Here is a 25772-nt window from a genome sequence, read left to right as displayed (position 1 = left end):
CTCCTGCCTCAGCCTCCCAAATGCGGGATTACAGGTGTGTGCTACCATGCCTGGCGAAATGTTTATTCTTTTGTCTCTAAATTAGAGGCTTACTTACTTATTTGTTTCTTTTTTTCGTGTAAGCCAGCCTTCCTTTTATGGTTTTTCGAGACAGGGTTTCACTATGTAGGTCAGGCTGGCCTCAAACTCGCAGCAATCTTCCTGCCTCATTCTCCTGAGTGCTGGGATTACAGGCATGTCTCACTATACCTGCCTCTAGTGTAAATCTTTAAAAGGCTACATTTTTCTAAAACCTTCATAATACTGTATACATTTTGCTAAGTGGTATTTTTCTACTATTCCTCAGATCTAAGTATTTGATAATTTTCTTTATGATTTTGTCTTTGACCCCTGAGTTATTAGGAGTGTGCTAAACTCTCAAACACATGGGGCCTGCCTGAGATGAACAGCATGCTTCTCCTACAGGACAGGAGCCTAAGGCGCATGTCTACACAGGCCCAAAGGAACCCAAATCCGGGCAGCACAGGCTGAAGCCCAGAAAATGTTCTAGATGTCTTGGGGCTTGCTGGGGGACAAAGGCCCTTTCATGAGGACAAAAGGACTCTTCCAGAACAGAATGGAGTAGGGAGGGAAGGTACAGCCCTAAAACTTTGAGCCCTAAGCTCTGATCCTCACCTACCGCTGCCATCTCACACAGCCCAGGCTGCAGTAGCCTATGCCTTGACCCTCATACTGTCCACAGGCTGCAGGAGGGAGTTTGGGACGAATGTAAACTCTACTCCAGTACGAGTTCTGGCTACTTCCTCACATCAGGGACTTGGGAGCTAGAGAAAGCAGAAAGCCTATCTCCTTGATGGACTTCTCCAGCTAGAAACACAGTCCCACACTTCAGTTTTGTCTTCTCTGCCTGTACAACCTTAAACCACCGAGGCGGACCTGACTGCTACCTCATCTGTAACATGGAGTCAGGCCACCCACCTCTTTACAGCAAGAGCAGAGAAGAGGGCTTCATGGTGAATTCTGCCACACATGTAAAGAATTTTCACCAATCCTTCTTAAACTTCTTCTAATCACTGAAGAGGGAAAACTTTCTAATTTATTCCACAAGGCTAAAATCAACCAGATACCAAAGTCAGACAAAGACACTATAAGAAAATTGTAATATTCCTTATGAAAACTGATGAAGGATTTGTTATGACTACTGTAATATAACTGAAAATGTAATATTCTTTATGAATACCAACAAACTGAAAGCAGCACTATATTAGAAAAATCCCACCACAACAAACTGGGATTTATTCCTAGACTGTAAGGATGTTTCGACAAAGGAAAGCTGGGTGTGGGAACAACACACCTGTAATCCCAACACTGAGGCGGAGGCAGGACTGCCGTTAGTTTGAGGTCAGCCTGGGTTATATACTGAGTTCAGGGCCAGCCTGTACCACATACAAAAGCCTCTCTCAAACCGCCCCCAAACATGAAAATCAATCAACATAATACACCGTATTAACAGAATAAAGGACAAAAACCAAATTATGATCTTAATTCATAAAATATTTGACAAAGTTGGGCATGATAGTGTACACCTTTAATCCCAGCACTAGAGAGGATAAAGCAGGAGGATCACAGCAAATTCAAGGCCAACCTGGGCTACATAGTGTGAATAGTGAGACCCTCTCTCAAAAAACAAACAAGCTGCCCATGGTGATGCATGCCAATCCCAACACTTGGGAGGCTAATGCAGGAGGATCGTCGTGAGTTCGAGGCCTCCCTCAGCTACACACCAAGTTCAAGGCCAGCCTGGACTACATATTGAGACCCTGTCTCAAACAAAACAAAACAAACACCTAGTCATTAAGACAGTATGGCACCAGCAGACAGTGTGACAGAGGTATGGAACCAATGGCACAGAACACAGAGCCTAGCGATAAACCTTCCTTCATATGCTCAACTGACTTGTAACAAGGATCTCCTGACAACCCAATGCAGAAAGGACAGTCTCTGAAATAAATGGTACCAGGGAATCTGGACATCTGTATGTAAAGCATCAAGGCAGACCTTCCTTATACCATATATAAAAATTAACTTGTTAGAAGATTTAAAACTGGGGGGACACCTGGAAGGGGAAAGGAAATAAAAAGGATCAAGCTGGGCTGGGGATTTAGCTCAGCAGCACAAGCGCCTGCCTGGCAAAGCATAAGGTCCTGAGTTCAAGTCCCGGTACCAAAAAAAAAAAAAGGATCAAGCTGGGTGTGGTGGTGCATATCTGTAATCACAGCACTTGGGAGGCTGAGGCAGGAGGACTGCTGTGAGTTTGAGACCAGCCTGGGCTACATAGTGAGTTGCAGCCCAGCCTGAACTGCAGAGTGAGACCCTGTCTCAAAAAAAAAAAAAAAGAAAGAAAGAAAAAAAAAAGGATCAAATTAGCCAGGCGTAGTAGCACATGCCTGTAGTCCCAGCACTCAGGAAGCGGAGGCAGGAGGATCACTGCGAGCTCGAGACCAGCCTGGGGAATGAAGTGAGCGCCTGCCTGGCAAGCGCTACACGGCAAGACCCTGTCTCAAAAAGACCAAAAAAAAAAAAAAAAAAAAAAAAAATCAAGATGCAATATGTACCAATTCCCCATGATGAATGTATTTATTATGTACTATAAACATACTAATAACAGAAGGAAGAAAAAAATTTAAAAATTAGCCAAGAATGGTGACCCCTGTATAAAACCCCAGAGCCCCTGGAGGTTGACGCAGGAAGATCTGAAGTTCAAGCCTAGCCTGGGAGATTTAACAAGACCTTGCCTCAAAATTTAAAAAGTAAGAGCCAAGGATATAGCTCAGCAACACAAGCACCTGCTTGGCAAGCACAAGTTCCTGAGTTTGATTCCTGGTACCAAAAAAAAATTTAAAAATAAATAAATAAAGGGGCAGGGAAGTAGCTCAGTGTGAAGGATTTGGGTTCAATTCTCAGTGCCACAGAAAAGAAAAATAAATTAAAAATGGGCAAAGGTTTAATTCTTTGAGGAAAACATAAAAAACAAAAAAGAAAACACAGAGGAAAAACAATAATTGGCATTGGATTTAGACATCAAACTCACAGGCAACAAAAGGGGGGAAAGATAAGTTAAATTTCATCAAAATTAGAAACTTTCCTATCTTAAACTACGTCACCGAAGGCATGAAAGATAAGTGCAAGAAGGGAGAGAGTGGGTGTGGTGACGCATCCGTATAATCCCTGCACTCAGACCAGCCTGGGCTACAAAGTGAGCTCAAGGCCAGCCTGAACTACACAGAGAGATCCTGTCTCAAGGAAAAAAAAAAGAAAAAAAAAAAAAAAAAAAAAAAAAAAAAAAAAAAGAAAAAAAAAAAAAAAGGGAGAGAATATTTGTAAAAATATATCTGATAAAAGATTAATATCCAGAATATGTAAAGAACTCCTACAACTCCTATAAAAAAGCAAACCATCCAATTTAAAAATGGGCAGAGACATTTAAAAACAGGCAGACATTTCTCCAAAGAAGACAAATGACCGACATGAAAAGATGCTCATCATCAAGCTGCCTAGTATGCAACAGATCCTCACCACTATAAAACAACGAAAAAGGGTGCTCATAGTTAGTGACAAGGGAAACGCAGACCAAAACTACCACGAGATGCCACTGCACAACCATCAGCACGGCTCACACCGACAGGAAACAGGTGTTGCTGAGGAAGTGGGGAAACCGGAACCTCGGCACCTTGCTGGTGGAAATGCACGACAGAGTGGCTGCTGTGGAAGGCAGCTGGGAGGCTCCTCAAGAAGCCACCAAGGGATCAGTACCACCTTGCAGTCCCACTCCTCTACACAGCAAAGGAGCAGAACGCAGGGCTCGGACAGATGTTTGTACCCCTGTGCTCATGGCACGACTATTCCCTGTTGTCAAAAAAAGTGGGGAAAACCCAAGTGTTCACTGATGGACAGATAAACAAAATGTGCTCAATAGATGCAATGGTAGACCATTCTACTTTAAGAGGAAGGAAATTAGCTAGGTGGGGTGTGCACACCTGTAATAGTAGCACTCTGGGAGCCTGAAGGAAGAGAATCATAAATTGGAGTCCAGTCTGGGCAACTCTAGGACTTAGTGAGCTCCTGTCTTAAAAAAAAAGGAAATGGTCACATTCAAATTCAGAAATAAAAAGTAGAATGGATGTTGCCAGCAAGTGGGGAAAAGTAGAAAGGAAAGTTAGCATTTCAGGGGTAGACAGTCTCTGGTAAAGGAGAAACTTTTGAAACAGATAGTTGTAATAGTTACAAAATATTGTAACTGTACTTAACACCACTGAATTGCACACTTAAAAAGTTAAAATGGCAGAAGCTTATGATACTTTACTAAAATAAAAATAAAAGAAAGACAGAGAGAAAATTATTTTGAAGAGTAGAAAAGGAAAATGGGTCTTAGAAATGCTCCCCTGGTGTAGACTGGGGTTTAAGTCACAATAGTGACCACCCTCAGGTCCAGTCCCCAGAGAGACATCTTCATTCTGGAAAATAGTTTATGGGAGGGTTCAATCTTCAGGGAGTGAGGCCCAGGGCAGGGTAGAATGGGAGTACTGCCAGTCCCCACTTAAGGCACTACCACCCCCAGCACCCCTTCCTCAGGGCCATGGCTCCCCTCAGCAGCACTGTGCTGCCTGCCTGCCACCTATCCCTTTCTGCAGACACCCACAGCCTTCCACAGGCCACGGGGCAGCTTCTGATGAATGAAGGAGTGTTGCCTATGGGTTTGACAGAGTTTCAAGGGCGACTTTCTCCTGCAATGACAGGAAGTTTCCCCTTCAGGAGTTTTTTCCACTGTGGTGCTGGGGATTGAATCCAGCCAGGCCTCAGGCATGCTAGTCAAGTATTCTACCACTGAGCTACATCTCTGTCCCTTTTGGTTTTTGAGACAGGATCTTGCCAAGTTACCCAGGCTGGCCTTAAACTTCTGATCCTTCTTGCCTCAGCCTCCTCGGTAGCTAGGATTACAGGTGTGCATCACTACACCTAGCTCAGGACATTTTCTATTTATGAGCTGTGGTGTCCATCCAATCTGTCAGAATATGCGAAAGGAGATGACAGGATGGGACAACTGCTCTCTGGTGTCAGGGCAGATCCATGGTAGAGGGTGGCTTCTGGCAAGCCCCAGGCTGTTGCTCTGTGTACTCCACCAGGGTCTGTGGAACCGGCACCACTTGGTTGCAGCCCTTTTTTCAGGGCTCCCTGACGGACCTTGCTGCTCTCTTCCTGGGACATCTGTGTGTCTGTCATGCACAGCACATGCAGACACGCAGGGCTGACTGAGGCACCCACTCACCAGCAGCAAGTCCATGGTATTGAGCCGGCAGAGCTCCTGGTTGATGCTGGGTGTATTTGTGTGCAGCAGCGCAGCCATGAGGCGTGCACCATGCAGACGGGCATTCCCCAAGGGCTCCTCCAGCACTCCAATGGTGGTCAGGATCGCTTTCTTCTGCAAACACAGGAGGCACCACCCAGTTGGAGCCCTGCGACCAACATAGCCAGTGCTGGCTTCTCATGGCTCACATGCCAACTGCTTGGGGTCAAGGCCACCGCTTTATGATGTGACCCAGACTGGGGGAGTAGGGTGTGGACATGGAGGTTCTTCAAGGCAAGGCTGCCTGCAAGAGGAAGTGAGAGGGTCCACAGAGGGAAGCACCCACTGTTCCCCTCAGGGCTGACAGAGTGAACGAGGTAGGAAGCCCAGGGAATCTTGCCTGATCCTGCAAGCCTATCAGGTGTGTCCACAGCGGAGTCACCAGTGCCAATCTGAGGGTGAGAAGACCCTTGCCACAGATGGAAACCCACGGCACAACACCTTGCTGAGAATGTTGTGTGCTCCTTCTGGGGCCACAGCCTTAGTACTCTGAGCTAAAAGATTCCCAAAACACTCAGAGGATGGGAAAGCTCCCCTCATCAGATTGGATATGTTTATTTTCTGATCTCTCACATGACCATAATGCAACTATGTCTTCATTAACTGGGTATTATAGGCTGATGAAATAAAATCTCTGCCTCCAGTGAGCTTGTCAGTGGGGAAGACGGATAACAAACAGGTTGGTAAGAGATGTCATAAGGTAGAGTGGGTGCTAGGAAGAGGGATGGGGCTGCATCTGGGTGAGTGGCTACGACATGAGACTAGAGAAACAGAGGGGCCCTGGCTGACAGCAAAGCATCAGGGACCTCTGCATTCCATCCTCCTCGGTATGATCCTAGCACTTCCCAGAGCTGCTGGGTGAGAAGGGCTACCCTGGGGTCATCCTTGGCCCCTGTAGGAGCCCAGAATCCCTTGGCTGGGCACCCCCAACTTGGAGGCTGGGCCTGCAGTGGCTACAAAGTGCCCCCTCTCTCCATGGAAGCAGAGACGGCTATTAAAAGGTGAAGGGAGGGCATCCAGAAGAAATAGGCTTTGGTATCTGCCTGATGGTTCTCAAATAGGGTCTGCGAAGGGCAATACTCACCAGGGATCACTGTGGGGTCCTCTCTTGGCATACCACCCCATCCTACTATGTCTCTAAAGGCCCCAGCAGTGGTTCATGGCCCTTTACCTTTGGTGGGTTGAGAAGGAGCTGGTGGAAGTCCTTCAGCCGTGGCTCAATGCCATTCAGGACACTGCTGCTGACAGCGTGCGACCTTTCCAGTCCCTGAGAAAAGGAGTCCACCAAGCCCTCTGTCCTGTGGATGAGGACGGCAGATGGAGCCTCGGCAGATGCACGTGCACATCTCTGGCACCTTGCCAACATGCAACTCATTTTCTTTTACAAACAGCTCTTTTTAATTCTCGCAGAAAGAAATCTCAAGAGTGACACTATGCAAGAGCTCTATGACTTGGGGTACACAGAGAAAAGAAAGGCATCTAGGGCCCCTAGGAAATTGTTTCTGCTTGACAGTTGAGACCACAGGGCTGGGTCTGGTGGCACACAACTCACTGCCATTTTCCCACTAGGCCCCTAATGGGAACCCCTCACTCCACCTGCTTTGAAAATATTTACTGGTGTCTCCAGGCCTCAATCAAGAAATAGGAGACAGACTAGCCACATTATCTCTTTGCATTTTCAAGGAAATTTCTCTAAGTGAGATATTTATTTAAGTATTTTTCCAATAATAAAAGTCACTGATATTGCTAAAGGAAAAATTCTAAATACATAAACTGTTAAAAAAGCAACAGTCGGCTTATCTGTTTTCCTAACTTTTATATTATCTCTCCATCACACGTGGGGCTAGGCTTGGCCCTTAGGAGTAGTGAAAGTTTCCTGGATTTATAAAGATAAATCAACATTCTACCTACTGAATAACTATGTATGGGGGAGCAGGGGAGGAGGAAATAATCTCACTACGAAGATGAATACAATTTCTTGTCGTTTCTCTTTTCAAAAAGAAAAGACAAGGGGCTGGGGATTTAGCTCAGCGGCAAAAGCGCCTGCCTGGCAAGCGCAAGGTCGTGAGTTCGGTTCCCGGTACTGGAGAAAAACCCAAAACCCAAAAAAAAAAAACAAAAAGAAAAAAAAAGAAAAGACATAAGCTATGAGTCCCAGGGGTAATGAAGTTCTCCCCAGCACGTGGAAATAACAGAACTGCAGTCACCTTAGGAGATCAGACCCCCGCCCCAGCAGGTGAGGCCCTGGGAAAGCACCCAGGAACACCAGCACGCATCGTCTTCATGCCTCCTTGACAGCACCCCCTGCAAGGGCTCCCTGGGCCAGTGAACCCTGCCGTGACTCCCCACACTGCTGCGGTCTGCAGTACACAGGTGACCTCTGATCCTCCTGCTCCCAATGGCTCTGGCAGTGCCCCCCACCCGTGCCCAAAGCAGTTTCAAATACCTCCTAAGGTTTCTGCCTGGTATCTGGGAAAGATCTCGTCCCCCCTACATCCCAGTGAATCCAACTTTTCATCCAAATCTGTGTTTTTTGCTGTTTCCCTGTCTTGCCTGAGAATTGGCATTCTGCTGCCTCTGCCTCAATAGGCCTTCGATAACTGTACCTGAGAACAGCCAGTGTGGTGACCTCCCCAAAGGTAATGACACAAGGGTGCTTCCACACAAGCTCTACCTGTCCCCACCCATCACTGCCCCTGCTGGTGCCCACACTAGGACCCCTCACTGTCAAGACTATCCCATTTTGGAGCCTCTCAAGGAAAATGCTCCCTGACTATCGAGGCCCACCCACCAGCCTGACCTCATGGACCTGCCTCCCGGTCTACTGCACTTTTTTACACTGTAGAACTGCTGTCCACAAGCCGACCTTCTGGGCTAGACCAAGAACAATGGAAGAGAAGCCACAGTTTTATCTGTCTCCTAGGGCCCTCATGTGAGCAGCATGGTGGGCATCCAAATGACACCTGATGAGTGAGAAAGAAGGTGGAGGACAGCCCTGTGCCTGACAGTGCTCACAGACAGATGAGCATGCATGTTCACCTGATTCAAGACAAAGATGAGGCCCTTTCCTAGCATGGGAGATACTGTATGCATGGGAAAAGATAGTTGTGTGTCAGAGTGGAAGCTCTTGCAGCCAGTGAGCTACAAGGACCTGCTGGAGCAGTGCTGGGAAACTAGACTGCTCCGCACACATACAAATGCATGGCCCTCAGGTTGGACTCATACCTGATTGGGTGAGAAAAGACGTGACTGTAGTCAGAAAGCCGACCTCCTCTCCTTCCTTTTATTTTTCCAGCAGTAGGGATTCAATCCAGGGCCTTGCCGATGCTAGGCAAACACCCTACCACTAAGCCATATCCCTAGCCCAGGTTGGCCTTGAACTTTTGATCCTCCTGCTTCAACCTCCAGAGTAGCTGGGGTTATAGGAGTGTGTCACTACACTTGGCTGAAGTTGACCTTTGCAACCAGGGGCAGCCATCCACATTTTTACTTGCATAACCAAAAATTAATTAAAGATACACAGTCCAGCCATTCTCTGGGAACCCACGCCCTGCAATATCAGAGCAGCTTGCATCACTTTCCCGGGGAAAGGCTCACCCAGCCCGCCGTGGCTCCAGCAAGGCAAGCAGCACCTGCATTCCGCTGACCAGGCAGCTCTCTGTCTGGTCTCCGTCAAACATGTTCTTTAGAAGCTGCTCCACACAGTCCTGCCTGTCGGGCACACACAGAGGTCACTGCCTGTCAGAGAAGACAGATGTGACACAGCGACACTTTCCTCCCTGGAGGACCCTCCAAAGCCCTGCTCCAGGCAGAGCCTCAGGGTTCTGTCTTGCTGGAGACTCAAGACCCTCCCTGGGCTCTGAACTGGGGATCTCATCAGACTCTGAATCAGAGGTGGCAGCAGCAGCTCCTGGTGCTCAGCAGGGCTCCAGCACGTCTCCGTTATCTGGAGCAAGGCCACTGCACGGTGAACCTGGTACTCACGACTCCAGTGCTGTGAGGAGGGGGTCTGGCTCCAGAGTCTCTTGGAGTTGACTGCTCTGGTCTCTGCTCAGCCTGACAATGTCGCAGAGTGCCTGAGAAGCATTCGACTGCCGCTGCAAAGATAGGGAAACAGATGTCTCAGCCACGAACAGCTGACAGCAGGACCAGCACACTGCCAGATTCAAACTTGCTCAGAGGAGGCCAGGTGTGGTGGTGCATACCTGAAATCCCAGCACTTGGACTGCTGTGAGTTCAAGGCCAGCCTGAACTATATAGTGAGACCCTGTCTCAAAAAACAAAACACAACACCACAAAACTTTCTTGGAGGCAGTTTTCTATGTTTTCTACAAAGATTCCAGACTAACAGGCTCATTTCAACATAGCTTGAAAAGGTTGCTCATTGTCAAGATGTAGACCTGAGCTGGGCATACTAGTACACACCTATAGTCCCAGTACTTGGGAGGCTGAGGCAGAAAGATCATAAATTAAAGTCCTACCTGGGCAACTTAGCAAGACCCTGTCTCAAAGTAAAATAAAATTTAAGAAAATTGCCAGGTATGTAGCTTAGTACAAAGGCCCTGGGTCCATCCTCAGTACTGGAGGAAAAAAATGGAGCTTTTTTCTTTTTTACCTATACTGCACCATCACCATGTATTCAGAATGGGCCCCAAATGGTCAAATACACTACACAGATGTCACTCTATACCTCTGACCCATGTTTTGAGATATACTGAACATGTGACCATATGAAGTGATTTTATATTTTAAATCTAATGAGCCAGGCATGATAGTACATGCCTGTAATCCCAGCACTTGGGAGGCTGAGGCAGGAGGAGTGCCACTTGAGGCCAGCCTGGGCTACAAAGTTAATTCAAAGCCAGCCTGAACTGTAAAGTAAAATCTTGTCTCAAAAAGACCAAAAAAAGAGTAGCTGCTATTATTCTGAAAGAATCCTATGAACTAAGGAAAAATAGGGCAATTGCTATAGAGAAAAAAGGAAACTCAACTTTCCTAGGGAACCATGAATACTGCCCCTGCCCTACCCTGACTGAAATGCACTGGCTTACAACGGGGTGCTCTGGGGTGGGGGAGGCAGTGTGACCCAGAGAGAAATGTACCCCTTACTCCCTACACAGACCAGCCCCTGACTGGCATGTCCACGGCAGCAAGTCTGCCATAGGGACAGGACAGCATCTGGTTGTTTCTGGCAATCAACCCATAACATTCACACCTGGAGCTCTGTATCTCAGACAAGATCTCTCTGCTTCCTACAGAAGCCAGTGCAGCCTCTCCCAACTGTCTGGTAGTCCAGTGGGCTGATGGGGAGACAAAGCAGTGATCAAGCAGCAATGAACACCTTTGGACACAAGTGGACACCAATGTTTTAAAAATTGCTGAGGTCAGAATGTGTGTGTGTGTGTGTGTGTGTGTGTGTGTGTGTGTAAATACATCCAATGCATAAACAAAGGCCTCTCAGAATATAGCTCAAATATTCTGCAGACCAGCGAGGGGTACCTGAGAAGAAGCCATGCCGTCACCTATAATGCTACAATTTGAATATATTTTTGAGACAGGGTCTCACTTTGTATTCTAGGTTGGCCTTGGACTCACTTGTAGCCAAGGCTGGCCTCCAACTGGCTCTGATGCTCCTGCCTCTGCCTCCTGAGTGCTGGGATGACAGGCGTGTGCTGCCACACCTGGCTTGAATATTTGGTTTTCATCCACAGTATCTGGTTCATGACTCTGACCTACCTGTTTGATAAAACCCTCCTCTCTCCAGAGGGGTCCTGTACCAGGATCTGGAAGGAAGAAAGCTGCACAGAGGCCAAGAAGAATCTGAACAGAAAGCCTTGCTAGGATTCCCTTCCTATTCTATTAGCAATCATACCTATGCCCTGAAGTCTTCATAAAAAGTCTTTGTCGGTATAGCTTCTGGAGCTGGTGGGAGTTCCTAAGGGTATACAGGAGAGGGGGACAGAGGCTCTGGACCCTTTCCTCAGTACCCTGCCCTATGCATCTCTTCATCTGTATCCTTTGTATTAACCTTTATAGTAAACCAGGGCCTGTGTTTCCCCAAGTTCTGTGAGCCTCTCAAGCAGTTTTATCAAACCCAAGGTGAAGACACTAGGAAGCCTGATTTATAGCCAGTCAAAAGCACAGGAAAGACAACTTGAGGCTTGTAACTGGCATCAGAAGTGAGGCAGGCAGTCCTGGTGATGAAACCCTCAACCTACGGGATCTGAAACAAACTCCAAATAGAGATTCAGAATTGAACCAAACCAGAAGGGAGCTAGCTAGGGTCTACTGGAAAGCTGAGCTTTCTGGAGATAACTCTTTTGCATCTGGCAAGCAAAGTGACCTGTACTGTAATGGTTCAGTAGAAGACCCTGAGTTAGAGCTGGCTTTTCCTTCTGTATCTACACATCACTTCATATGTTTCTGCAGTTACAGCAGAAAACTTCCAGGAAGCCCACAGCCATCCTCTCCTGGAAACCATGCCCTTGTAAACCGCCCTCCTCATGTAGGCTGACCTCATTCAAGTCTAAAGAGTAGAATGGTGTGGCATGGTGGTGCATGCCTGTAATCCCAGCACTTGGGAGGCTGAAGGAGGAGGGTCACCCTGAGTTTGAGGCCAGCCTGAACTACACAGGACCCTGTATCCAAAAAAAAAAAAAAGTAAAATGCAGCTCAAGTGAGAGCTGTCACTTTTTGAGGTGGACTTAAATTTGCTTTAGGTCCAGCTCACTCCATGAAGTCATATGCCTCCATGTGAGTCCTGCCCTATGACAGGCCCACATGGCACAGAGCTGAGGGCAGCATGTGCCACAGCCCCTGAACTGAATGCTGTGAAGCCACTGTCTGTGGAAGTGGAGCTTCCTTAGTTAAGCCCAGAGATGATTGCAGCCCTGCGAGAGACTCTGAGCCACTAGGCCACTGGCAAATCCCTAACCACAGAAACTGCTAGAACTAAAAAGGACTTGTGCAGGCCATCTGTGTTCAGGACTTCTTTTGGGAAGTACTAAGGATTAAACCCAGGCCCTCTGCACTGATCTTCATCTCCAGCCCGTTTTATCTTTTATTTTAAGACAGGGTCTCATTAAGTCACCAAGTTGCCTAGGCAGGGCTTGAACTTGTCTGTTAAGACTTTTGGGGTTGTTTGGGGGGGGGTTTTGGCTTTTTGAGACAGGGTCTTTCTTTGCAGTTCAGGCTGGCCTTGAACTCACTAGCCCAGGCTGGCCTTTAATTCGCAGGGATCCTCCTGTCTCAGACTCCTGAGGGCTAGAAATACAGCGTAGGTGTGCATCACCACACCTAGTTAGACTGTTTTTATAATACATATAATTAATTTTTTTATACATACATGTTATAATTTTGGGGCTGAGCTAGTTAGACTTCAGTAGCCACGTTATTTTTTTTTTTTCATCTTTTTGAGACAGGGTCTCACTATGCAGTTTAGGCTGTCCTTGAGCTCACTCTGTAGCCCAGACTGGTCTTGAATTTCCAATGATCCTCCTGCCTCAGCCTCCTGAGTGCTGGGATTACAGGCGTGCGCCACCATGCCCAGCTTCCATGTTATATTTGATCTCATCCAAAAAGTCAAGAAGTGATCACCAGCCACACTGAAATCATATGCTGCTTTAGTTTCTGTTTAGAGGACTGGAAATGAAACCTAGGGCCTTGCATACACTAGCAAGTACTCTACCACTGGGCTGTATCTCCAGCTCTATTATGCATGAATTTTTAGTAACAAACAAATACCTGCCAAGATGTTAGAACTTGATTAAAGGAAAAGATGTATCTGTTGTTTTTTTTTTTTTGTTTTTCTTCCAGTACCAGGAATCGAACTCACAACCTTGCACTTGCCAGGCAGGCGCTTTGCCGCTGAGCTAAATCCCCAGCCCCAAGGAAAAGATATATCTAACTGGCCCTCAGAGGAGAAGAAAGAAGTGACTTGCCTCCCACCCGCAACCCGAGCAGCAGCAAGTGCTCTGTCAGCCCAAATACAGGGCTTTCATGCAAGAAGATGGGCTCTGTAAGACTCACATCTTCGTCCTGATGCGGATGGATCAATTCCACAAGTCTCTGGATGATTTTCTCTTCATTAAGCCACTGAAAAGGGGAAAAAAAAGGAGCCTATCAACATCTCTGCTCACATCTACCTAAATGCAGAGAAATTCCTTTGGTGTAGAAGAAACCCACGCACCCACGTTTCCTAGGACAGGCTCTTCCTGACCCAGAAAGAACCCACAGAACACAGTAAGTGAACTCTTAAGAGTAGCTTAAAAAGAGTTTAATTGGGTGGACCACTGTCTGTCTGTCTTAATGGTGCACACACTACCTTTGGGGTACATCTCAGAAGCCCACGGTGCAGTTGGGCCAAAACACAAGCCCTGTTACTGAGCTAAACATGGAAACCAGATATGCTGCAGCTCCCTGCACTAGCAGGGGCCTTCCCAGGATCAGGAAGAGCAGAAAGACCCTGGGGTAGCTGTACGAGCACAGTAAAGCCTGAAGCTGACACTCTTCAAGGTCAAGGGCAGGGGACGCCCCATGTGATCATGTCAGGGCACAGCAGAGCTGGCAAATCTGGCTCCTCTGGTGCACTTAGAGCCCTGTATTTCAGACTCATCTGAGGGTAGGAAACTGACCCACCAGGCTGCTCGGATAAATGAATAAACTTATGCAAGTAAAAGGCTACATAGCACGTAGTTATGCAGGATTCCTACTAGCAGTTACTCACAGCAGCTCATATGTATGCTGTATGCTGTAAATCTTAGCACCATGGGGAAATGATTTATCATCCCAAAAGTGAGAATAACCCTTATGACACCTGACAATAAAAAGAGCAAAGTTCCAACAGCTTGTAACTTTAATTTAAACTGCAGCACAAAGCCTGCCAAATGACAGGGAACACAAATGCACCTTCCAGGGGCTGGGAACCCTTCTTTTTCCCAGAGACTATAGATTTGTCCTCTAACTGACCTGCAGGACAGTCTCATCCACACTCTGGGATAAGTGTGGAGCCATTATCAGCTTGTTTTCTACACTATGTTGCCTGTCTTAAATATGGAGCCCCTGCTCCAAGACCAAGTGGGTGCCTCGGGAGAGAAAGACAGGAGATGAGCAAAGCCTGCTTCTATTTTAGCACAGAGCGGGAGGTCAAAGAATGTTAGGGCAGGCACCAGTATGCTGTCCTTTTGACTGAGCTGAAGTAGGACAAGGTGCATATGGGAACCCTGGGGGTGACACCTGCCTAGGAGCTGGACCAGGCCTCTACAGAGAATGGGACAGTGCAATCCTGACACTCACATGCAGGACTTCCTGCCGGAGCCCCACAGGTTCCACACAGCTGACAAGGCGCAGTAACAGGTCCATGAGTGCCGAGGTGCCCATGTGCTTCAGCACCAGGCTGATGAACTTGTCTTTCTTCTTCAAGAACACAATCACCTGCAATCAAACACACCAGATTATTAAACAGTTAAACCCTGATAGCCAGGACACTTTCTCCAAGAACTCTCATGAGAATGATTAACTTCCAAGTATCTAGAGGAGAAATGATGGAGAGACTAAAAATAAAATTGTAGGAAAGAACCCTCCCAGGACAGGCAGACAGCCCTTGAGTGCAGTGGTGCCTGTGAGGAGTTTGCTGCACAGGCTGGGGTTGGGTTAGTGCTGTGTGAGCAGGACACTGTGTCTCAGGTAGGAGAGTACAGGCTGCTGTGCACAGCCACCACTGGGCACATAACTGGCTCAAGTTTTTCTAACCAAAATGGGTGGCGTGGGGCCAGGGATATAGCTCAGCAGCACAAGTGCCTGCCTGGCAAGCGCAAGGTCCTGAGTTCGATTCCCAGTACCAAAAAAAAAAAAAAAAATTGGGTAACGTGCATGGAGCTGGGCTGGGAGATGCGGGTCATTGCTGATAGCCCCCAAGTATGAACACAAACAAGTACATATAAATGGACAGTCCCTGAGAAGAACACTAGCAGTTGAAAGGAAGAGAAGACTGAAGCTTTAGAAAAGAAAAAGGAGGTGTCATATAGTGGTTGGTGATCAATGCCAACAGGTATGGACATGGACAGCAAAGTGTGAAGCCAGGGAGGAGTGGGAACAGCACCTCTGTGAGTATGACGGGCTGTTCAGGGAGTGGGTTATAGGTGAGAACAGAGACCAGGGGAAAGCCTGGCTGAGTTCCCATCTCCACATGTCTTCCAAATGGCCATAGATAAAGTGCCTGCCACTTTCAGGTCACAGGGGAGAGGGCTGGGATAGAGCCAGAACACTACTGGAAACAGCAGAGCACAGAGAAGGTCCACCCAACTGGGGGGTTTTGCTATGCTCATTCTGAGAGGATACTATAGTTCTCAGCATATCCCCCAAACGTCATGGATTAGAAAATTAATCCCTCCTGAGAAACCACTCTGAAGATACCACCACGTATTACAGCAGCCATTGATATTTTCCTACTAATCTATCCATAACTGTGTAAAGTTTGTAATGTTCCTATCCTATTTCATAAATGGATGTATGTTTATTATTATGTGTTTCCTACAACAACCATTGAGAATAGTTAATGATTTTTCAATAGGTCACTCATGTATAGCTCTATTTTCTTTAGAAGCCACTTTGAAGATACCAAAGTATAGTACAACAACTCTTGATAATCTCCTACCTCTTTTGTCTGTAACTCACTATTATTTGTCTATTTGTTTTCCTGAGAAACTATTTTGTAGACAATAATATGTAAAATGATAACCATTGATAATTTCCTACCATTTTGTCTGTAATTTGCTAAGTCCCCCCTATTATTATGTTATCCTTCTTTTATTCTTTAAAATTAAAAAAAAAAAAAAGAAAATTAATCCCAAAGTCATACTTACATGGTATTTAGAGGTAGGGTCTTTGGGAGGTGATTAGTTTTAAATGAGGTCATGAGGATAAGGGTCTGTGATCTCATGAACAGGTTCATAAAGAGAGGAGAGACTGTACTAACTGGCAATGTGCTATCCTGTGGCATCCTCTGGACTCTGCTCTCACCAAAAGCCCCTCAAGCTCGGATTTCCCAGCCTCCAGAACTACAAGAAATAAATTTATTTTTCTTTTCTTTTTTTGTTTTTTTTTTTTTTTTTGGTCTTTTGAGACAGGGTCTTGCTATGCAGTTCAGGCTGGCCTTGAGCTCACTTTGTAGCCCAGGCTGGTTTAGAACTTGCAACAATCCTCCTGCCTCAGCCTCTCAAGTGCTGGGATTACAGGCATGCACCACCATGCACAGCTCAAGCAATAAATTTCTTTAGAAATTACCCAGGTTGTGGTATTCAGTTACAGCAAGAGAAGACAGACTGAGACAGTTGAGGAAGAAAGTAAGACAAAGGAGGAGCAGAACAGAACAGAGAGAAGAGGAGGAAGAAGGAGAAAAGGGTAGAAAGAGGAGGGGAGGAGGAAGGCATTCCGAAAGTATGATTAAACGCCTAGAGGGAGAGAGTACAAACAAAATGGAAAAGGTGCACAGCTGGGCATAGTAATCCCAGCCCTCAGAAGGCTGAGGCAGGAAATCACCATGAGTTTGAGGCCAGCCTGAGCTATAGAATAAGTTCAAGGCCAGACTAGAATACATAGCAAGACCCTGTCTTAAAAAAAAAAAAAAAAAACGAGCCAGGTGTGGTGGTACATGCCTGTAATCCCAATACTTGGGAGGCTGAGGCAGGAGGATCGTTGTGAGTTCGAGACCAGCCTGGGCTACAAAGTGAGCTCAAGGCCAGCCTGAACTGCATAGCGAGACCCTGTCTCAAAAAAAACCGAAAACAACAACAACAACAAAACAAAATACAACACCCGAGAAGGAATAAATAACACCATCAGGACTGAAATGGGACCCTGCTACAGACCCTACAGATATCCTGAGGCAGGAGGATCACCATGAGTTTGAGGCCAACCTGGACTGTATAAGTGAGTGAGACTCTGTCTCAAAAACTTTTGAATCAATCAATCAAACACTGGGCGCGGTGGCACAACTTTACAATCTCAATACTTGGGAGGCTGAGGCAGAAGGATCGTTCCAAGTTCAATGCCAGCCTGGGCTAAAATGTGAGTTTAGGGCCAGGGATATAGCTCAGTGGCACGGTGCCTGCCTGGCAAGCCAGAGGTCCTAAGTTCGATTCCCGGTACCAAAAAAAAAAAAAGAAAAAGACCTCTCAGGGCTCTCATGGCCTTGGCAAATTCTACCATTTAGCGAAAATAACCCCAAAATTACATAGACTCTTTCAGAAAACACAAAAGGAGGAACTACGTCCTATATAAATGTATAAGGAAACCAGGCATGGAGCTGCACCCCTACAATCCCAGCATTAAGGAGGCAGAGGGCAGGAGGATAGCCATGAGTTCGAGGCCAGCCTGAGTTACACAGTGATACCCTAGTATTGCAAACAAATAACAAAAAATCCTATCTCCTCGCCCTCTCAAATAATTTTATCAACCTCAAAAACCAAGTGCACCATTAAAGTTAATGTCTCCAAGAATAAAGCTGTCATGGTTCACCATACAGAAGTAAGGGAAGAACAAACTCTGGCCCCTTAACCTATTACTGTACTTCTTAAAAAGTATGACTGTGTTTTCTTACACCACCACACGTTCACTTAGCAATTACACCAGTCCTTCCTTACCACAAGGCTGGGATGTTCCTGTAGGAATGGAGTAAGTAGGCCACCCATTCCTCAAGGCTGAGACAGTTGCACAGCAAATGACATATTTTAAAGTGTTGCTCAGGACCAGTGAAAAATTACCAGACTTTTGCCCACCCTTGCACCTCCTGCTCAGAAATAGAAAACTTGCCCCATTCATTACAAAAAGGCCAATCTGACTTGGGTCAGCTCTGTGGCCCTTTCCTCTTCTCAAGTTGAATTTCCCTCTCCATTTTTAATTCCTTCTTAATTAAAACCTCTGCCTTTGAGTTCATTCTCTTTGCCTCAGTTTAAATTTTGTTACCCTGAGACAACAGTGTTTTTGCGTATGGTATCAATTGCACCAGTGTCAACCCCAGATTTTGACACTGTACTATGAGGATATAACTGCTGCAGGGGTGTGTATGTGTTTTATACCGGAGATTGAACCCAGGGTCTTCACAGTGAGCTACATCCCCTCCCTCTTCCTTTATTCTGAGACAGGTTTTTTTACTAAGTTGTACAGGCTGAGCTAAAATTTGTGATCCTCCTGCTTCAGCCTCCTAGAGTATCAGGATTACAGACATACACCACTACACTGGCTACAAGTTTTTAAAATTTTTAAAATAGGCGAACTAAACACATTGATCTAGGTCAGGAGGATGACTGATGAGAGAGTAGAAGCAGTAACAAGGAGTGTCATGAGTAATGGCCCCATGGCTTCCACTTTCTGAGGACATCTGGGCTAAGCTGTACTGTGTCGTTGTCTGCATGTTTGCTGAGCTTCCAAATAAAAGGCTAAGAAACAACACACAGGAGATGTGGATGTAGCTCAAGGGTGGAGCACTTGCCTAACATGCATGAGGCCCTGAGTTCTATACTTACAGCCATAAGAAAAAAAATTTTGAAGTGCATAAATCAATGTAAATGTTAATTACTGTAACTCCTGAAGATAAAGGATTGGTGGCAGAATGTCAGAGCAGGCTCATCCACGCCCCACTTATAGTCCAACCAAACAAAAGTTCTATCCGTACAGCCTGCACCGAGTGCTCAAACAAGTAACTTCAAAGGGTTAAAAACAAAACAAAACAAAAAGGAAGAATAAGAGAAAGAGATTATCTATGGCCCATAAAACCTAAAGTATTTACCATCTGGCTCTTGACAGAAGTATGGTAACCCCTCTACTGATGATGCCATAGGGATGACAGCAATTTGAACTAACCTTGAAAAACATTTTGAGATTATCAGAGAAATTTGCAAACTGTATGCATATTTGATGGAGTTAAGTATGGGGCTGTGGCCAGGTGTGGTGGCACACTCCTATAATCCCAGCATTGGGAAGGCTGAGGCAGAAGGATTGCCGGGAGTTCAAGTCCAGCCTGGGTTACATAAGCAAGTTCAAGGTCAGCCTGCACTACCTAATGAGACCCTATTTCAAGACAAAACAAAACAAGGTATGGAGATGTGAGGGAAGGTAATAGGATGGATATGATCATAATACATCATATGCATGTATGAAAATACCACATTGAAACTCAATTTTTTTTTTTTTTTTGATAGTGTCAATATATAGTTCAGGCTAGCTTTGGGTTCACTACGTAGTCCAGGCTGGTCTCGAACTCTTGGTGATCCTCCTGCCTCGCCTCTTGAGTGCTGGGATTACAAATGTGTACTACCACACTTAGCAGAAACTCAGTATTTTGTAAAAGGCGCTAATAAAATATTTTTATAAGTATCACTAATCTAGGTATGATAATGGAAGTGTGTTTATGCTTGTAAAAGAGCCCTTGTTCTTTAGAAGAACATAATGAAATACATATAAATGATCTGGTGTCTGGAATTCATATCAAAGTTGTCTAGGGTTGGTGTTGGAAATAAGGGGCTTGAGAAGAGATAAGATTGGTCACTGTTGTGGTTACTTTTCTCTTGTTGCTGAGACAAAACACCCAACACCTAACATCAAAGGAGAAAAAGTTTATTTTGGCTCACAGTTTATTGAGGTTTCAGTCCATAGTTGGCTGCCTCCAAGGCAGGGTGCCACGGCAGAGGGACATCACAGAGGAGAAACAGTTCATGGTGGGCAGAAAGCAGTAAGGCAGCAAAGTAGCAAAGAAGGAACAAGCAGCAAGTGACAACAGCAGCCCTCTTTCTGTCCCTTACATCCTATCCAGGCTACATGCCCTTAGGGCAGGCAGCATTCACACCGAGGGTGGGCCTTCCCATTAACCACACCCAGGATTATGCCAAACCAATCACTGGACCAATTTAATAATCACACACCCTGATCCCAGCATCACACTCTAGATCCACCTCTGACCTTCTGAGCCTTTTGGGGGACATTCAGATACAAGCCATAATAATCATGATCATGTGGAAAGGGTAACAGAGACATGGGGGTTCCTAGATGATCTAATCTCATTTTTACACGTTTGAAACTTTGTTGCTGGGGCTGGGGATTTAGCTCAGTGGCAAAGCGCCTGCCTGGCAAGCGCAAGGTCATGAGTTCGGTTCCCTGTACCAGAGAAAAACCAAAAAAAAAAAAAAAGAAACTTTGTTGCTTTGCCAGCAAATCCCAGCTCTGGGCCACCCCCAGTCTGGGGAAACATAGAAGGAAGGCTCACTGCAGCCCTGCCAGTCACGGCTAGTGTGGGCACAGCTGACACCTGCATGACTGACACAAAGTCATGTTAATCATGTTTGAGTGATACAAGGGAACAAGGTGGCTCTCAGTGAAAGATCCAAGATCTATGTGTATGTGAGAAAAGAAATTTGCAACACTCAGAGTCTAGTACCATTGTGTGAAAACTAGCAACTGTACATCTACTGAACAACTTCAGTGGAGTGTGCACTACATAATCAACAGTAGTCATTCCTAGAGATTACCATAGGAGACTTTTAGCTCATATTAATTTAATGCATTAGCATTGAGTAAAGGAAGAAGAGGTAAGTAAATGAGCCAGTAAAATTATAAAGAAATACCTAAAAGTGGCAGAGGAGTATGACCAGCCTACAATAAATTACGAAATTCACAATTTCACTGTTAACTTGGCTGAAGTTTCCCTTACATATACAACAATGCCCCCAGCCCAGCACTCCTGCTACTGTGAGTGCTCACACCCTTGCCCTCAGCACCACCCCTACTGCCAGTGTCCGTCTCACCACCGCACACATACACACACACATTCCACACTGCTGCTCTTCACATCTATTCTGCTTCAAAACAGACCTAAAGTGAGACAATCCTCTCTGGTTCCTCACAACCTGACAAAAGATGACATTTACCTGAATATTTACCATATGTCCACAGAATTTCAAGGGAAACAATCACTTTTCTTATGGTTCAAGGCACAGACAAAAAAAAATTGACCTGCTCCCTCAATAGACACTTGATTATACTAAAAAATTACAGCTAATATTCTGGGGGCATTTTAATACCTAGTACTATTTAGAAGAAAGACGTCCTTGCAACTCAGAGATATATACTAAAATATTTATAAAAGAAATGATTTGAAGCCGAGCATGGTGGCACATGCCTGTAATCCCAGTACTCAGGAGGCTGAGGCAGGAGGATCGTTGCGAGTTCCAGATCAACCTGGGCTACAAAGTGAGCTCAAGGCCAGCCTGAACTGCATAGCGAGACCATCTCAAAAAAAGACCAAAAAAAAAAAAAATTATTTGACGTCTGAGATGTGTTTTAAAACAATCCAGTGGGAATGCATAAGAGGTAAGAATAATGGCCGACGGCCTGCTGAGCTTGTAATAGAAAATGGTCCCCTGGCCAGCTGGCCAGAATAGTTCCTGTTGCAGTTTCAGTTGCTCCGTCTCTTAGAAACGGCTGGTCACTGTGACGCATAGCTGATCATTATGATGCACACTGAATAAACCAATCCCTAACTGACGAGCCATTCTGCCTCTGTACGTCCTGCTCACATATAAGCCCTAGACCACTAGAGATCAGGGCCTGATATTGTGAGAGTGATCCTGATCAGTGCCCATTGACAAATAAACTTGCCTCCAAATCCTGGCTGTCATTTTGGTGTTTCTGCCTGCCAATGCAAACTCAATGGCAAGCACAGGCTGCCATCAGGTCTCCCCAACCTGTGTCCAAAGTCTGGAGGGGATAGCCGGGCGTGGTGGCGCACGCCTGTAATCCCAGAACTCAGGAGGCTGAGGCAGGAGGATCGTTGTGAGTTCGAGACCAGCCTGGGCTACGAAGTAAGCTCAACAGCAGCCTGAACTGCATAGTGAGACCCTGTCTCAGAAAGACAACAACCAAAAAAAGTCTAGAGGGGCTGAATCCCCTATCAGGTTGAGTAAGGCAGAGAAAGATAAGCCACAGCCGGAAGATGGATTCACTCTCCTACAAAAGACCAGTGCTAATTGTGGGACACAGTGGCACACGCCTGTAATCCCAGCTACTTGGGAGGCAAAGGCAGGAGAATTTCAAGTTCACGACTAGCCTGGGCAACTCAGTGAAACCTTGTCTCTAAAATACAAGGGGAACAGGGCATGGTGGCACATGCCTATAATCTCAGCACTCAGGAGCCTGAGGCAGAATGATCACTGCAAGTTCAAGGCCAACTGAGTACACATGGTGAGCTGAAGGCCAGCCTGAACTGTATAGTGAAACTCTGTCTCAAAAAAATTTTTTTAATTAAAAAATAACATAAAAAGGGGGTTGGGATATGCTCAGTGGAGAATGCCCTTGGCTTCAATTGCTCCTGCCCCCAGAAAAGAAAAAGAAAAACCTAATGGCCATATTATTTTTGTCTGCTTTGAAGCAGTAAGTGCTCTGGACCCACAGACGTATTTCCCACACAGACAAATACAAACCTGAGCAGGTAGACAGCAAAGGTTCTGCCATGAAGAAGGCATGGCAGTTACAGGAGAAGCTGTCCCCAGTGTGGGTAGGAAGTGATGCTTACTCCTGAGCAGACCATCACAAACATCTCTAGGAAGGCACTTTCTTATTCCAACTCAAGTTACCTGTCAGCCACCCACGCTGCTCCACTTGTGTCCCACCGAGCAAACTCTACCCCCATAACCTGTGACAGCTGCACAGTGACAGCTGTGGTTGTTCAAAATAAGTGGACTTCAAATATCATTACCTGTTCAGTTTTTCTTGCAATGAGATTGCCAATTGTCTTGCTGAAAAAACTGGCAAGCAGAGGGTTGAGTGGTGGTTCTCGATCCAGGAAGTCATACAGAAGGTTCAACAGACTCTCATCCCCACCTAGTCTGTCGCTGATCTGTGGCACATCGCAAGTCAGAAGCTCACAGGCTGTGTTTGGGTATCTAAAAGGGCACAGTCCAAGCACTGGAGGTGAAATTAGACTTCTCCAACTCTCAGGAAGATGCTTAAATAATCTGCTTTTTAGGAAATAGACCTATGTGAAAAGAACAATGCATCGGGGGTAACCCACTCAGCCCCCCCTGCTGTCACTCTCTTGGACAGAAGCTTTCTTTTCTTTCCCTCAGTAAATGTATTCTGCTGTTAACCTCTGTTGTTCCTAAAATTTAAAAAAAAGTAAAAAAAAGAACAATGCATCAAATAGACCTTAGAACAGAAAAAGTATTACTCTGTGACCAAATGGTATTTTGATTACTAAAAGTTTAAAGTTTTAAGACCATTTACATGCTTCTAAGCCCCTGTGTTCTGACCCCTTCCATTCTCTAAATAACCTTTCTTATCTCTCTCTAGGGCTTCATACTTACCTGCCAGACCTCTCACCTCCTGTTTAACTAAACTGTTTCACTGAGGCCAAGTCCCACTCGCCTGCATTCTTCCCTCTGCATAGAAAACCTACCTTTCCTCTGCTACCCTCACCACGTCCTTGCCTGTCATATCTGGAAGCACACACCCAAACTGTCCTAAGTCTGGAGAAATACCACACCTGCAGTTTATGATACAGCATCAGTGTAAGCCAGTGTGCAAGTAATTTATTCTTTTTTTTTTTTTTTTTTTTTTTTTGGTATTGGGAATCAAACTCAGGACCTTGCACTTGCCAGGCAGGCACTTGTGCCACTGAGCTATATCCCCGATCCAAGTAATTTATTCTTAATAAATGTCAATAGTTTTGAAGAATATACACTAGCATGTGTAATCCCATAATGATATCACTGTGCTCCCTCTTAAGTATCTGACAAAAACAGAGTAGAGAACAGTTGTCACACCAGGGTGGGCACACCTTCCCAATGCCCAGTGCAGGCACACCTGCCCAATGTCCAGCACAGGTATATCTGTCCAATGCCTAAGACTGGCACACCTGTCCAACATCCAGCATGGGCGTACCTGTCCAATACCCAGGGCGGCACACTTTTCTAATACCCAAGGGGCATACCTGTCCAATGCCCAGTGTAGTCGCACCTGTTCACAGTGCCCAGACCCAGGCCCTTGACAATAGCACTAGTAATAAGGTCTAGAGTTCTGTCTCTCATATAGGTATATCTGAGAACATCAGGGAATATACACAGGGCTCAGCAGTCTGGAACCCAGTGGAAACATCCCCAGGGACTGACTACCTTGGGACAGGACTGTCCCTACACCAGGGCAACTCCCTCACTCTCTGAACATGGAAGTGATGACATTTGCCTGCTCCATAAGGCTTCTATGAGGACAAGAGGGACTAATATGTATAAAGCAGAGTAGCACTTGCCATGCAGGAAGCACTCAGTTGAGGTCAGCTGCTATGACTGTCTCTTCCCGACATGTGCCAGTGTCAAGTGAAGGTGGTCATGTGGGTCTGCCAGACCCAAGGGTTCTTGGTTCTGACAGAGTCAGAGGAAATAGCTAGCTGAGTATGGTGGCCATCTGAGTGTGGAAGAGGGATTTCAGCTGGCTGTGGGTGCAGGTGATCTTCCTCAGCCCCCTGAGGGAGCAGCCTCAGAACTGTGAGGGTCCTCCAACACAGAGAGACCCAAAAGACAGGCCCCAGGCACCACAAAGAGGTGTGGCTGGTGCTCAGGGCACTCTAGGCTGGGTGTGGGAAGAAAGTGAGCCTGAGGGCTGGGTCACAGCTGAGCTTTGATCAACCTCTCTGGCCTCTGAGGTTCCTGTCTGTAAAATAGGATAACAATGCCCACCTCATGGGATTACTCTAAGGCTGGGCAAGAGTTCAGCACAGGGGATAATTCGTGGCCACTGAAGGCAGGGAGCCAGAAAGAACAGGGAGGGGGACCAGGCTGGCAGCACTGAAGGCCACAGCAGGGTTCTCTAAACAACAAAACAGAACGCACCGAGGCAATGAGCAGAGCTCAAATCCAATGGTCCAAGGAAGCAGGGAAAGTACAAACTGCTCCTCAGAGCTTTCTAGAAGCAGAGCACAACCCAACCTTGTCCACTATGGAGCTGATAGAGCTAGGAGAAGCTGATGCCCACAGGTTATATCTAGGTGGAAAGACTAAGATTTTCTCATTTTTCTCTTTATCTGTATTTTATAACTACTTGTCAAATAGGTACTGATTTAATAGGTTTTAAAATCTGTGTAAGAAAAAAATTTTTAAAAATTTGTGTAAGAGGGCTGGGGATATAGTTCAGTGGCACAGTGCCTGCCTGGCAAGTGTGAGGTCCTGGGTTCACTTCCTGGTGCTAAAACAAAATAAAATAAAATGTAAATAAGGAGTAGGAGTTTGAGTTAAATATGGCAGGGCACACAGGCTTACTGACAGTCCCTCTCACACAGAAAGGAAAGACAAGGAAAAGGAAGGGAAGGGGAGGGGAGGGAAGGGGA

The 25772-nt window shown here is 46.0% G+C and overlaps 1 protein-coding gene across 10 annotated transcripts in view; it reads right to left on the bottom strand.

Moving 5' to 3' along the window:
* The window catches only part of Ppp6r2 (protein phosphatase 6, regulatory subunit 2), a 62483-nt gene that overhangs the window by 11689 nt on the left and 25022 nt on the right, over positions 1–25772 (bottom strand). For 9 of the 10 annotated variants that reach the window (XM_005379559.2, XM_013511407.1, XM_013511403.1 and 6 more), the window contains exons 3-9: positions 23151–23337; positions 14699–14836; positions 13433–13498; positions 9389–9501; positions 9002–9115; positions 6576–6702; positions 5327–5479 (exon numbers count right to left, since the gene is read on the bottom strand). In XM_005379559.2, coding sequence (XP_005379616.1) covers positions 5327–5479; positions 6576–6702; positions 9002–9115; positions 9389–9501; positions 13433–13498; positions 14699–14836; positions 23151–23337 — 898 coding nt within the window. Of the gene's footprint in view, positions 1–5326; positions 5480–6575; positions 6703–9001; positions 9116–9388; positions 9502–13432; positions 13499–14698; positions 14837–23150; positions 23360–25772 lie in introns of all 10 variants that reach the window. The other variant, XM_013511405.1, reaches the window with a different exon arrangement.

The sequence above is a fragment of the Chinchilla lanigera genome, unplaced genomic scaffold (genome assembly GCF_000276665.1).
Source record: "Chinchilla lanigera isolate Chin_1 unplaced genomic scaffold, ChiLan1.0 scaffold00012, whole genome shotgun sequence".
Classification (NCBI taxonomy): domain Eukaryota; kingdom Metazoa; phylum Chordata; class Mammalia; order Rodentia; family Chinchillidae; genus Chinchilla; species Chinchilla lanigera.
Note: the sequence above shows the minus strand (reverse complement) of the source record. Positions and strands in the feature narration are given on the sequence as shown.